Genomic DNA, 15,407 nt, shown 5'->3' with positions numbered 1-15,407 from the left:
CATGGGTGTACAGGAACAGGAAAATCGGAGAGACTGATCAGATTTTATTGCTTAGGGCATACCCTTACCCAGTGATCATTCCTGTCAAAGTCAAGCTTGCAATTTGGGAAATTAATTTCTTACTTACTGGCAAAACCATACTTGTTTTGTTTTCTCAGGTGATTGATATGCCTGAACACAACCCAGGCAATTTGGGAGGATCAATGAGGCTGGGAATAAGAAGAACTATTTTCAAAACGGAAAATTCCATATTAAGTAAGTTCCCAGGATTGTTGATTGTTGAAGGTGTCAGGTGTTGTTCACATGACCGAGTATGATCACAGCCCTCTGGATGGAGTCTCCCTTGCCCCTTCCCTCCACCTCTCCCCATTCCCTTCACCATCCTCACCTGTCTCTGCTGCCTCCCAGGTTCCCCTCCCTGGACAGGCTGGACCTCAGGCTTAATGAGAACCCACTGTGACCACTGTTCCCTTGTCCTCTTCCAACACCCTGCTTAGCGGGTGGTCTGGTGAGTTCCCAGATGTTCCTGGAACTTCACAGCACAGGAGAGCTGGGATCCAAACTCACTTCTTTGAGTCCACTCTTCTCTTCACTGCGTTGAAACCAGTCCCCCATTGACTTGTTTGCTTCTGTTTGCTTGGTTTTTGCAACTAATTTATGAACTCCTTGAGGTAGCAGGCAGTTCTGTGGTTAGAAATAGAATTCTCTGCTCCTCTAGTAGCCCCAGTGTGGGGAGAGGTAAATTATGATGTCGATCTAATATTTGCTGGTCTTCCTACTCCCAGTAGCCACTAAGGTTAATTCCTAATTTTTGTGCAACTTTTTTCATAGGTTAACATATTATATGAGAATAAGTTAATGCAACCCCCGCCCCCCACTAAAGGCCTTAATTCAATTTAATAAATATATCTTGTGAGTCCCTGAGTAGCACAAATGGTTAATGACTACTAGCCGAAAGGTTGGCAGTTCAAACCCACTCAGAGGCACCTCGGAAGAAAGGCCTGGTGATCTGCTTCTGAAAGATCACAGCCTTGAAAACCCTATGGAGCAGTTCTATTCTAAAACACATGGGGTCACCATGAGTTGACAACGAACACCGACAACCACATGTACTGTGTAACATGCGCACTGAGCTAGATGGTGCGGATATAGCAGTGAGTGAATGGAACGGATACTGGCCCTGTGTTCCTGGGGCCTTAAAGCAAGTGAAAAGAGTATAATGAAAGGAAAGCTGCAAAAGGACCTGCTGCAGAGGGAACCCAGGTATCTTGGGTGTCATCAGCATCATTCCTGTGACGTTAGAAAATCCGAAATATGAGTTTCCCCTTTAAGGATGATAAACAGCGTTTAAGGAATAGAGTGCGTCCTAGCAAGAGTAGAAACTTCAAAAGGAAAAGTTTTAAAGTGAAAACATTTCCTAAGTTTCTCTGCGTAAGAAGCCTTTGTTCTCTAAGTGACTAACATGTTTCTTTAAGAATACAAGTTTTTTTCTCTTAACGGATGTTAGCGATTCTTTGGCTTTCAGCTGTTTTCAAGTTCTTTGAAACCGTGTTCAAATAATTGCCTAAGTGATAAAACAAAGGTTAGTGAGAAGATTGTTTTAAAATTTTATCTGCTGTAAAAGATTTAACAATAAATTGCTAAAGGTTTTTTTTTTTTAAAGGGCATTATGTTCAATACATTTAAAAACTTGGTCTGCCTTGATGGAAAAAAGACTGATTTTAGATTTATTTTTCTTTACAGTAGAACTAAAACAACACTGATGATTAAAAAAATTATTTTGTTGTTGCAGGTGATTTTTTTTTATTGCAGTTGATTTTTTTTTATTGCAGTAAATATATATGTAACCAATCATTTGCCTTTTCAACATTCTTCACGTGTATGTTTCAGTGGCATTAGTTATTTCATCATGTTGTTCGGCCATGACCATTACCCATTTCCAACTTTTCCATCACCCTTAACAGAAGCTCAGTGTCCCCTAAGCAGCGAGTTCCCCTTTTCCCCCTCCCGCCCACCTGCCCCTGGTAAGCACTAAGAAACTTTGGTCTCTTTAGATTTGCTTATTCTAAATATTTCATATAAGTAGAATCATACAATATTTGTCCCTTTGTGACTGACTTCTTTCACCCAGCATATTGTTTTGAAGGCTCACCCCTGTCGCAGCAGGTATCCAGACTCCGTTTCTCTTTATGGCTGAGTAATATTCCATTGTATGGATATACCACATTTTATTAATGTTATTATTTATCCATAAAATAATACAGATGATTTTTATGAATCTTAAACAGTACATGAAAGCTTATTGCTTAGCTAATATCTTTGGTCTGCCTTAAATTTAAATTGTGCTTGGTAGTTCATAAGAGGCGTGTTGGGATATGAATCTATGGTCTCTGGGAGATGCGAGGTTCTACCCTCAGGCCTGCTTGAGGTCTTCCACAGGTCTCCAGAAAAGCGTGTGACAACTGTGCCAGCTCAATTGAGTGTCATGAAAATATAAAAACGAATAGCACCACAGAATGTTTGTGGGTTTTTTTTTTCCTAGTCAGCACATTTCTTTTGTAGGATTTTTTTTTTCTTAGTTGGTACATTTATTTTGTAGGAATTTTTCCTAGTTAGCATATTTCTGCAAGAATGGTATGAATGAAATGTATTGCCTACCTTGCCCGTGAAAACAATTTATAGTTTTGATGGAAAGTGTTTTGACACCAAAAAAAAAAAAAAGTTGCTGTCAAGTGGATCCTGACTCATGGTGACGCACGCGCGTCAGAGTAGACCTGTGCTTCACAGGGTTTGCAGTGTCTGATCTTTGGAAAGTAGATCACCAGGCCTTTCTTCCAAGGTGCCTGTAGGTGGATTTGAACCTACAGCCTTCCAGTTAGCGGCTGAGTGTGTTAACCATTTGCACAACTGCTAGAGTGACTAATTTTTATACTCAACAAGAAGAATCCCTCTCTGTTTTCATAGTCACCTGTTAGTCCCTTAAGGGTTATGAAAACTATGAATGACTTTTTCTGAAGTAGAGATTATAGATCTAAATTGATTTGGACAAAAACCCTGGGAATCATCATTTCTCTGTTTAGAAGAAATGTATCCCTGGAGGCTCACTCACTCTCAGCCCTGTGTTCTGTATGTGTGTGTTGTCTTTGTCTACAAAGGCTTTGTCTTATGAAAAGGCTAATGACAGTGTGTGTGGAATTGTCAAAGCTGGTGTAGAGGTCTTTAGAAATAAAATATTTTTCTAAACTATGTATCTATAACCCTTCACCTAATATTAGTTGCATATCCATGGCCTTTCCCAGATTTTATCATACTCAGTTTATTTTTTAGTTTTTGATTGTAGCCTAACTGTTTAATGTATCCAGTCTCCCTGTCTATTGTTTGGGTGTATAATATTTAATTGGGTTATACAGCTGGCAACCAAGTCCCAGTGGTTTCCCATCCCAGTTCTGAGAAGTTCTGGGAAGACGACATGAGGCAGTAAGACCACGGAAGATGATTTGGGTGTAGCTGGCGGAGGAGGCGAGTGTGACCCTGAGTGCAGCAGAGCCACCTGGACCTGCAGGGCGGGGGCTTAATGCTTAAGAACAGACTTAATTCCTTTGGGCACCTTCTCTGCATTTCCTCATAGTAAGGAGAAGAATTTGACCAAAATGTTAGCTCTGCTTCACTGTAAGAGGAAGAAGTTTTTGTTCTGAGAGAACAGAGGCAGGAGGCCAGTTAGGAAGCTATTGATGAGTCCCGTTGTTAAGGCTCTGGCTAGAATTGGTGGCACTGGAAACAGAAAATGGTTACATCTAAAATTGGAGTGAAGTCAGAGAAATGAGGATAAGGTGGGAAAACTTCAGGAGCTAGAAAAATGGCTTTTGCTTTCTTATCTCTTATCAAAGCTTTATTGTAGAAAAAGAGCTTCTGGTTCCTGACACGATTAGATTGATAAGAAGTTTAAAAAAACAAACAAAAAAACCCCACCACGCAGAAAATCCTGGCCTGGGTTAATAAGGTGATTTACAAAACAGTTTAAAAGAGGTCACCAGGGATTGAGGTTCCTTGGAAGTCCATGCCACGCCCGGTGCTTTGTCATTCTGCTGAGACACACACAAATTCGAACGGAGCTTGGCGAGGCTGCGGGACAGTGGTGTGTCATTGACAAGCTGGCGAGCCTCCTCCCAGACCCCAATGAAAGCCGTTTTGCAGTGTGGCTTTCTTTGCTGCTGCTGCTGCTGCTTGCCTTTTATTGGGGGAAATCTTTTGCTACAGTGTAATGGTTAACATGCGGGCTCATAGGTCTGGGATACAGCTCTTTTAATAATAACAATCGGTTAAAACCAGTTGCCCTTGAGTCAACTCTGACTCATGGCGATCCAACGTGTGCCAGAGTAGAACTGCTCCACAGGGTTTTCATTGAGCGGGAGTAGGCCTTTCTTCTCAGGCTCCTCAGGGGAGACTTGAACTGCCAACCTTTCACTTAGCAGCCGAGCGCATTAACTGTTTGCACCACCCCAAAAACCCCAAACTTAACTGCTGTCGATTCTAACTCATGGTGACCCTATAGGACAGAGTAGAACTCTGCCCCATAGGGCTTCCAAGGCTGTAAATCTTCATGGAAGCAGGCTGCCACAATCTTTCGGCTGTGCAGTGGCTGGTGGGCTTGAACCCCCCACCTTTTGGTTAGCAGCCGAGGGCTTTAACCACTGTACCATCAGGGCTCTTTGCACTCCTAAAACAGATAGGGTTTATGTCCCTCTTCCTACACTGGGCGAGTCCCTAACCAAAATCCAAATCAGAGTCACCATAAAAAAAAATCAGAGTCACCATAGGGCTTTTTAAAAACACATGTGCCCGGCACTCTCCCGAGAGTGACAAAATCACAATCCCTGGCTCCAGGGCCCAAGAATGAGTATTTTGAGTTTGTTTTCAAGTTGCTATCAAATAGAAGCCAACTAGTAACATTCTGAACTGATTCTCAGCATTTGGTTTTAAAAGAAATTTTAATTATTTCCTTTCAAAAATATGGCAATGAATTGATTTTGTAAATTCATCCTTGATAGTTTTTTTTAGTGATGAAGATTTTGAAGGCACAAAATGAAATTTCCTAAGTTCTGAAAACATGTGTTACCACATACCACATACATAGTATGTCATTCATTAAAAAAAAAAAAAAAAAGTATTGAGTACCTGCTGTCATGCCAGGCACTGGTCTCGAGAATGGAAAGAACAGGTCCTTATCTTGTGGGGCTTATGTTCTAGCTTCCATTCTTTCTATTTGGATTTCATGGTCTAGAGGTAACAACAGTGATCACTTACATGGTTTACTTACTGTTCGAAGTGTTTCACATATTCTGATTTGTTTAATCCTCACAACAGCCCTAGGACAGAGGTACTGTCATCGTCCCATTTTACAGACGTGGAAACTGAAGCACAGAGAGGTTAAGTAATTTGCGCAAAGGTTAAATAATTTGCCCATCTATTAAGTGGTGTAGTGAAATTTAATGCCAGGCAGCCTGGCTCCAGAGTCCATGTGACTGACCATTGCCCCATCCTCCTCATTGTCGCCTCTGAGGTAGCTTAGCAAACAGAGTTTGCCTTATGCCAGGCAGCCATTGTAGGCCATGCAGTTTCAAAGTTCACACGACATCCTACAAGTCCTGATAACTCAAAGATACAATTCCTTATGTCCTAATGTGGATGTTTTTGTCATTTCCTCTTCATCTTTGTTAATATCGGCAGGATCGATCTATCATGGGATCTGCTAAGTCATCTGTGGTAATTAAGAAAGCAGAGAAGAAATTTTTGATCATAGGAGCAGAAGCCTCTGGGATCAGTCACAAAGGAGACAGCCAGACTCCTCTCAGAGTTAGGTCACGGTCTTTCAACTGCTTTTTTTCTCTAACTTCCTGATGATATATTTTCCTACCTGGGTATTATTGTGCTGAAGGAGCCCTAGTGATGCAACAGTTAAGCACTCAGCTGCTAACTGAAAGGTTGACATTTCAAACCCACCCAGCCACTCCTGGGGAGAAAGACCTAGTGATCTGTTCCTGTAAAGATTACAGCCTAGGAAACCCTATGGGGGCAGTTCTACTCTGTCACATGGGGACGCCATGAGTCAGAATTGACTCGCCAGCACACAGCAACAGCAGATGATTGTGCTATTATTTTCTTGAATAACCCAATGTAGTGGCATGTTGGCACTCTCCCAAAGGCACTTCCTGCCCTCCACTATTTCTGTTTTCTTCCCAAGTCTGTCCTTTAAATATTCCCTATCGTTAATAGCAGACGGAGCCCTGGTGGCACAGTGGTTAAGAGCTATGGGGAACTACGGATGCTAACCAAAAGGTCGGCAGTTCATATCCACCAGGTGCTCCTTGGAAACCCTATGGGGCAGTTCTGCTCTGTCCTGTAGGGTTGCTATGAGTTGGAACCAACTTGATGGCAATGGGTTTGGCTCTTATTTTTTTAATTAATATCAGACAGTGTTTCACTGCTATTCATATGGTTTTTACTGGTCAGTTTTTTCAGAAGTAGACTGCCTTCCTAGTCTCTTAGTCTGGAAGCTCCACTGAAGCCTGTCCATCAAGAGTGACCCTGCTGGTATTTGAAATACCAGTGGCATAGCTTTCAGCATCACAATAACACGCAAGCCACCATAATATGTCAAATTGACTGGAAGTGCTCACTCATCTGTGCCAAGAAGTTTGGAAGACAACCAACTGGAAGAGATTCCATACATGTGCCCATTCCGAAGACAGGCAATGCAACAGAATGTGGGATCACACACAAGTAAAATTTTGCTGAAGATAATTAAAAAACGGTTGCAGCACTACATCAACAGGGAACTGCCAGACATTCAAGCCAGATTCAGAAGAGGACATGGAACAAGGGATGTCATCGCTGATGTCAGATGGATCCTGGCTGAAAGCAGAGAGTACCAGGAAGATGTTTACGTGTGTTTTATTGACTATGCAAAGACATTCGACGCTGTGGATCATAACAAATTATGGATAACATTGTGAAGAATGGGAATTCCGGAACACTTAATAGTACTCATGAGGAACCTGTACATAGACTAAGAGGCAGTTGTTTGGACAGAACAAGGGGATACTGCATGGTTTAAAGTCAGGAAGGTGTGCGTCAGGGTTGTATCCTTTTACCGTATTTATTCAATCTGTATGTTGAGCAAATAACTCGAGAAGCTGGAGTATATGAAGAACAGGGAATGAGGATTGGAGGAAGACTCATTCACAGCCTGCGTTATGCAGATGACACAACCTTGCTTGCTGAAAGTGAAGAAGACTTGAAGGACTTAATGATGAAGATCAAAGACCACAGCCTTCAAGTGTGGATTACTCCTCAACATAAAGAAAACAAAAATCCTCACAACTGGACCAATAAGCAACATCATGATAAACGGAGAAAAGATTGAAGTTGTCAAGGATTTTATTTTACTTGGATCCACAATCAACACCCATGGAAGCAGCAGTCAAGAAATCAAACGATGTATCGAATTGGGCAAATCTGCTGCAAAAGATCTCTTTAAAGCATTAAAAAGCAAAGATGTCACTTTGAGGACTAAGGTGCGCCTGACACAAGCCATGGTATTTTCAGTCTCCCCATATGCATGTGAAAGCTGGACAATGAATAAGGAAGACTGAAGAAGAATTGATGCCTTTATGGTGTTGGCGAAGAATATTGAATACACCACGGACTGCCAGAAGAATGAACAAGCCTGTCTTGAAGAAATCCAGCCAGAATGCTCCTTAGAAGCAAGAGTGGTGAGACTTCGTCTCACATACTTTGGACATGTTTTCAGGAAGGACCAGTCCCTGGAGAAGGACATCATGCTTGGTAAAGTAGAGGGTCAGCGAAAAAGAGGAAGACCCTCAACAAGATGGATTGACACAGTGGCTGTAACGATGGGTACAAGGATAGCAACAATTGTGAGGATGGTGCAGGACGGGGCAGTGTTTCGCTCTGTTGTGCACGGGGTCGCTATGAGTCAGAACTGACTTGACAGCACCTAACAATGACATAATCATTAATATTATCCCCAGGAGCTCAGTTTGCATGGACAGAATTGAGAATGGAAGTTGAGGCCATGCTGACTGAGCACACAGAGTTGGATGAAAATACAACCGCTTCGTGTTTTCTTTATCCAAGCCAAAAACCCAAAGTAGACGAGGCATTTGGTCTTTCTTGGTTGAAACAGTTTGTCCTGCTGCTGCCTGTTGAACTGAGCACTGCTCCAGGTTCTGTTGGAGTTTGGGGTTGAGGTGGAGCGTGAGCTCCAACCTTGTAGGCACGTCTCTTTGGGCCTTGGCTGTGAACCTGGGAGCTGTGTCTTGAGAGCTGGGACTACAGGAACGGTCACTTGCCCTCAGACTCTCCCATACTCCTGCATCTCCATGTGCTCCCGTGGGGCTGTTTGTGGCAGGGGCTGATGACAGATCCCCACTCCTCTCCTCCTGAGCCTGCAGTCACTGGCCAGTTCACTGATCACCACACCAGTTGACGGATAGTCATGCCAAAGATGCTGTCCTGGCCTGCCACATCCTTGGCACCTGGACATTTTGAAGCAGTTCCAGAGGCAGCTTGCTGTCACACACTCCTGGTTGAGAACCTAGGGTATAGATGGGCTGTCATTTAACCTAAGCATTCCTCTAGGCCTGATGTTCCATGTGTTTCTGATTGTTCACCATTAAATAACTCAGCAGCACAGAGTTGTGGGTAGATCTTTGTCCTCATTTTTGTTTTTTGTTAATACTTAGAAGTTGAATTTCAGGGCCAAAGGATTAAATACTTTTTTTCCATGAGATGTTATTTATTTAAATTGTGCTAAGTATATATATAACAGAAATTGGCCATTTCATAAGTACATTGTTAAGGTGAGGCGTAAACCAGTGTCGTTACACGGAGGTGGTTGGTGTAGTAGAGAAAGCAGTGGGGCTTTCTTTGGGCAGTCACTTCACTTCTCTGGGTTCCATTTTCTTCTTTTGTAAAGTGAGCCCCATTATGAATCTGCATGGAAGTGAAGGTGTGGACGTGACTCAATTTTTCTGTGCTGCCGGCAGGCAGGCGTCTGAAGAGGGCAGACCTGCCGAATCCATGTATATGGTGTACTTGTATCCCAGTGGGCTTTCCTTTCCACAATGTGGATTACTCACTTGAGAATTGCTTCAAGATTTCAAAGAAGCTATCACCATCCTCACCTAGAAGAGAAGAAAATCCAGATTACTGCCTGGAGTCTCGTTCATTTTTAGGCCTTTGATGGAAGGATCGAGATCAAAGAGGCTTCCTACCCACATATGCCCTGGCTGTGGTTCTCAAGTTAGCTCCTCCTAGGTTAATTTCACTTTGTGTCTTTACAGGGAAGCTTTATGGTGATGTTCCTTTTGTAGAAGAAAGACACAGACATCGATACGAGGTAAGGCTTTCATGCTGAATTTCCACAAAATATGGATGCTAATTTTCGAGGAACCCCATGATTACGAGGGGCCCATGGAAAAGGTGTCCAGCACTGGTGGCGTCTGTAGCGCTTGAGAAGGTGTCCCAAATCCCTCCCAGTCTCCATTTCCAGAGGAGGCAGGTGGAGGTGGGGGTGGGAAGACTGTTCTTGGCTTTACAAAGTATGTACACACAGGGCATATCGAGGCTCTATGTTACCGTAACTGCTGTCTCCTAGGTCAAGATAAGGCCAGATTCCTTATCCTTAACCCTGTGCCCTTTATTTTGCCAGATGTAGGTAAAGGGGGACTTAAATGCTTTGACAAGAAACCAAATGCCACTTGGGACCGGGACAGGTCCCTGGAGGGAATTACCTATGAATTAGAGCGCCATTGAAATGGAAAATTCACCCAGTTGATGGAGGACCTTTGCATAAGCTGATGTGCCTGTATTGCTCTGCTCCCCAAAGACACTTCATTTCCTGTTTTTCCAGGTGAACCCTAACCTGACCAACCAATTTGAGCTTAGTGACTTACATTTTGTAGCTCAGGATGTCGATGGGGAGAGAATGGAAATGATCGAACTGGCAAGTAAGTGAGCTCTTTGTTTTTGAAAAGCTTTGTGGTACGCTTACATCTTTTTATTGACCATAGACATATGAAGGTATAATTTGAGACCCGTTTTGTTCATTCTTTCTCTCTTTTATTTTTCCCTCTCTCCTTTGAAATAAGTATGCAACTACAAAGTGCATGAAAAAATGGACTGCTTATGATCCCAATCATTTTGGGGCCTCTTAGTTCTGAACCTATCTTAAAATGCTGTGTTGTTCTGAGTCTACCGGTTCTACAAATAGATGCTGCCTTGACATCTCCTGTCCCCCTTTTGGGGGATTTGTCTTATGTACTAGCCACTAGGCTCTCTGGGAAAGGCAGGCAGCTTACTGATCAGTAGCATTCTGCTCGCTTCCCTCTGTTTGAGGAAGAATGGCAAAATGCCCATCTAGTCAACGGTGACTGGTGTTGATGTCTTTGCACCAGGACCTGCCTGTTCATGCCACCTGGGTGTCTGCTTTTCCCTACTGCTCATGCCTGATGGTCAAGCACGGACCAATCATTTAACTTCTGAACACTAATCGCTGTACTCAGAGAAGTTCTTTCCAACCCAAACACAACACAAAGGGATTGGATTTCTGTTGAAGAAGGTCACCAAAGTCATTTGTAGTTGGGCTGGAATGAGAGTCTAGGCGTAAACCATATATTTATACAGTATTATATAAGTTTATACGGTATGTTTATATTTATACAGTGTTCTCATTCAGATCTGCAAGGCCGTGGTAAGCCCAGGATTACAGCTGATCTCAGCCCTTTCTGTTCATGTTCTAGATCAGAGGTTGGCAAACTATGGCCTGTGGGCCAAATCCAGCCTGCTGACTGTTTTTGTATGACCCAGGAGCTAAGAATGGTTTTTACATTTTTGAATGGTTGGAAAAAGAATTGAAAGAAGAATGATATTTGTGACTCATGAAAATTATATGAAATGCAAATTTCAGTATCCATAAATAAAGTTTTATTGGTACATGGCCACACTCATTCATGTACATATTGTCTGTGGCTGCTTTCACACTACAACAGCAGAGATGAGTAGTTGCCACAGAGACCATCTGGCCTGAAAAGCCTAACCTATTTGCTTTGTGGCCCTTTATAGACATCTTTGCTGACCCTTGTCCTAAACCCACACATACGTACTTTATTTCAACTAACTTAAACATTTGGATGTTCTCCTGGCACCATCCAACTTATTTAAAACTAAATTCACATGTGCTCCAAACTAATTCTTCCACCTGACTATTTCTGTTAAAGTATTCTCAATCTCCTTGTCATGGGCTTCTCAACCTCAGCTCTGTTGACATTTGGAGCTGGATAATTCTTTGTTGTAGGGGACTGTCTTGTGCACTGTGACATGTTTAACAGCACCCCTGGCTTCTACCCACTAGAAACCAGTAGCATCCTCCCCACCCAGTTAGAACAACCCAAAATGTCTTCAAACTTTGCTAAGCGTTGGGGGTGGAAGGAGCAAAATTGCCCCTGGTTGAGAACCACCACCCTAGACCACCAGGCTTGAAGTTGAACTTATTTACCCTTCTTCCCTTTCATATCCCCAACTTATAGTCTTTTTTCCATCTCAGCTCATGCCTCTCTTCTCTACTTCAAATTCCTTTTCTCTCTCCCTTTCCCTTTCTGCCTCTATTTGTTCCAATACTTAGTGAATCCTGAGCAGGGAGGACAATTGAAGTCAGAGAAGGTTCTTTGAACACAGTAGCATTTGACCTGGACCCTGAGAGAAGGAAATCCATGGCTGTTTATTATGCACTCACTGATTACCTGACTCCTTGATGGGGACTCTACCTGCATTGTTGAACTTACAAAGCAGGTGATGCTACTCCCATTTTACAGAGAAGGAGACTGGGGTGCAAAGAGGTTAAGGAACCTGCCCAGGGCCATCCAGCTAGTCATGGGAGAGGCTGGAGTAAACTAGGCCATTGCCTCCTCCTATCACTGCCTCTGTGGTATTCTGTTTGCTCAGCTTGTTTTTACTGGCCAATCTACCTGAGATTATCAGCCTGTGCCTGACTTGTTTTTTCTTCCATGCCTAACTTTTTGAGTCAGAATAGCGAGGATGTATTTCCTGCTGTCTTTCTGCTGGAAATGCCCGTCATTTAGAATTTTCATATTGTGGATTCCTGTTTGGTGTTAATTCTCTTCAATCTTTATTTCATGTGAAAGGGCAGAGAATTTCTTAAACAAGTTACCATTTGTTTACTTGGTACTTATTCTCTTTTCATCCTCCTGGTTCTCATTATTGTCAGAAAATCCCGAGAAGCCTCTTGCATCTCAAGGATTTAGATTCCCACTGATGCTTTCAGATTTCATGTGGGTTAGGAAGGAAATTAGAGGTACTTTGAAACCTGGAAATTTTTTAAAGCTGACTGCAAGGGAATTCATTTTATTAAGGGAAAGTCCCCAGAAGACTTTTGATCTGAGCTCCCTTAGACACATATTCACGAATCGCCACCATTCCTAAAGAGAATGACAAAGCTTGAGATTAATATAATGCCAGAATTTCATTCAAAGCAGTTAAGAACATTATTTTAAAGGTACTTAGTCCGACTGATGGAACATCGTCAAAGAACAACTTTTTAGTTCCATCCCTCATATTGGTGTAAGGGGTATTTTTGGAGAAAGACTCAGAGCAATGATCCATTCATTAAAATATTCTGTCTCTGGCTTTCACATGATCCACTGAGCAGCTTCTCTTTATATGGGTACATAAGCATGATCACTGCCTGCTTCTTTCAAAGACATCCCTAGATACTTTGCTGTATGATTTGTGGCATCTTAAACTTAAAGCTATACTACTGAGTTTCTTCTCTAAGTGTAGATAACTTATATCCTACTTTTTTCAAGGTGGCAACATTCCTGGGAGAGGGTAGCATTGCTCTCATCAAGCTTTCCTACCTGAGTGTCCTAATCCAAGGAGGCTTCTTTCTAGATGTGATGTAGAGGATTTCTGCACTGGGTATTTCCGGAATCAGTGCTGTTTAATAGAACTTGCTGTAATGATGACAGTATCCTGCACTGTTCAATATGGCAGCCATTAGCCACGTGTGACTATTGAGTACTTGAAACATGTTCAGTTTTTTAAAGTAATATTTTATTGAGTTTTCAGTGATCGTTTACACAGCAATTTAGGTTCACATTCAACAATTTCTATACAAGTTGTTTAGTGGCATTGGTTACTGTCTTAGTTATCTAGTGCTGCTATGACAGAAATACCACAAGTGGGTGGCTTTAACAAATAGAAATTTATTTTCTCACAATTTAAGAGGCTAGAAGTCCAAATTCAGGGTGCTAGCTCTAGGGGAAGGCTTCCTCTCTCTGTTGGCTCTGGAGGAAGGTCCTTGGCTCTTTAGCTTCTGCTTCCTGGTTCCGTGGAGATCTCCGTGTGTTTTGGCATCTGTCCTACCCCATCTCCGCTCACTTGCTTGCTCTTTTAATCTCTTTTAAATCTCTAAAGAGAACGACTCAAGATATCTCCTACACTAATCCTGTCTTGTTAACATAACAAAGACAACCCATTCCTAAATGAGATTATAACTGTAGACATAGAGTTAGGATTTGGATACAATTCAATCCATAACAGTTACATTATTCATAATGAATGTGTGAACATTCTCATTATTTCCATTCTGGTTGTTCTGTTTCTATGAATTCATTTTCCCTGCCCCCTTACATTCTCATTGTTGTTTTAAAGTAATTGTTGACCATTTGGTCTCATGTAAGTGATTTTTTAAAGGAGCACGATACTTATGGGTGGTATTCTTTATTTTGTGAGCCAATTTGTTATTTAGCTACAAGGTGACCTCAGGGGTTAGTTTCGGTTCAAGTTTTGAAGAGTATCTCAGGGCAGTAGTCTCAGGGAGCCATGCAGTCTCAACCAGCCCATTAAGTCTGTTTTTTTTTTTCCTTTTAAATTAATTTAAACAGCCACTTATGGCTAATGGCTACCATTTTGTATAGCACAGCTTTACATCATAGCCTTAGGAGAGCAGACATTTCCACGCAATCATCATGTCCTTATTATTTATAATAGTATCTTTGGGTCTCCATTGGTGAGTGATGGGAACTTGTGATTTTGAATTTCATACTAGATTTTTAGATCATTTGATAAAGCATCTCATTAAAAGCTTTGAAGTCATCTTTACTTTCTCAGATGAAACTTACTTTATTTCATCACCTTCAGCTTGATGTATACAGCAATTAAAATGACTTCTCAAAGGCAGGAATACAACACACTGTCCATGCTCTGTTGCATAGCAATTTTGGGATTGAAGTTGCCCAAACTATGTGCTTCCATAACTGAAGATGAATGTAGTGTTGGAGAATTCTGAATGGGGGAAGGAATTTGGAATCCGAGAAAATTTCTACCCAGAGTTGGACGTCTTGCCCACTTAATTCCTACCATTGCAAAACAGGACCTTTCATAAACCTGGCAAAAACTACTCTTCTGCTCCTCTTCATCCAGGTGAACTTGAGTTGCTTTTATAGGGGCTTGTTGTTAGTTGCCGTTGAGTAGATTTCGACTCATGGCAACTTAACAGCCCTCAAAATGAAAATAGCTCAGTTTTTCCCACCAATGATGTAAGTAGTATATGCTCATTGTAAAAGGTCACACAATACAGAAGAGTATAAGGAAGAAAATAAAAGCAGCTTGAACTCTTGCCACTTTGAGACATAACACCATTAACATGTCGGAAGACCATTCTTTTATCCCATAGAGACTTCATCACAAGCGATGAGTTAGCAGAGGTTGAATCTGCGTGCCAGCTCGGTCATATGGTGCTATGACTAATATCCATTAAGATCCAACTTCAGGGGTGACTAGAAATGGAGTTGTACTTGCTGTATTCGTAGGCACAGCCCTCTGGGTTCCTGGTGTATTGGTTTATCTCAAGGGGTCCTTCCCAAGGGAAGGAAGAGAATACTTTGTAGGAAATGGCCTGAAGTCATCTAAGAGAAAGAATGATGGGGACTAGTGTAAAATCTGAGGAAATTGAGCCAACATCAGCCTGCCAGGGCCTTCAAAGAGCCCTGGTAGACTTTGGGAAAGCAAAATTCATCTTGCCATTCAAAAGTTTTTGCTTAACTTTGCTCACTCTAACACCTTCCACAAATAAAATTTCTGATCACTTACTAAGTCAGATGTGTTCACAATTTGGAATTCCGCTCAGAAAATGGATAATGAAAGTAACTGGCTATGATGGTGACAAGGTAAACAGTCTCCTTACCATTTAATAGGAGCCCTGGTGGTATAGTGGTTAAGTGCTTGGCTGCTAACCCAAAGGTGAGCAGTTCAAACCCACAATCTGCTCTGTGGGAGAAAGATGTGGCAGTTGACTTCCTTAAAGA

At 42.0% G+C, this 15,407-nt stretch overlaps 1 protein-coding gene across 3 annotated transcripts in view; it reads left to right on the top strand.

Annotated features, from left to right (window-relative positions):
* Positions 1–15,407, top strand: part of CTPS2 (CTP synthase 2) — a 111,762-nt gene that overhangs the window by 77,622 nt on the left and 18,733 nt on the right. For all 3 annotated transcript variants that reach the window (XM_010595764.3, XM_064278043.1, XM_023555189.2), the window contains exons 14-16: positions 159–255; positions 9,366–9,421; positions 9,935–10,031. In XM_010595764.3, the coding sequence (XP_010594066.1) occupies positions 159–255; positions 9,366–9,421; positions 9,935–10,031 (250 nt within the window). The remainder of the gene's footprint in view (positions 1–158; positions 256–9,365; positions 9,422–9,934; positions 10,032–15,407) is intronic.

The sequence above is a fragment of the Loxodonta africana genome, chromosome X (genome assembly GCF_030014295.1).
Source record: "Loxodonta africana isolate mLoxAfr1 chromosome X, mLoxAfr1.hap2, whole genome shotgun sequence".
NCBI classification, from domain to species: domain Eukaryota; kingdom Metazoa; phylum Chordata; class Mammalia; order Proboscidea; family Elephantidae; genus Loxodonta; species Loxodonta africana.
The sequence above is the reverse complement of the archived record's forward strand: the minus strand, read 5'-3'. Positions and strand labels throughout refer to the sequence as shown.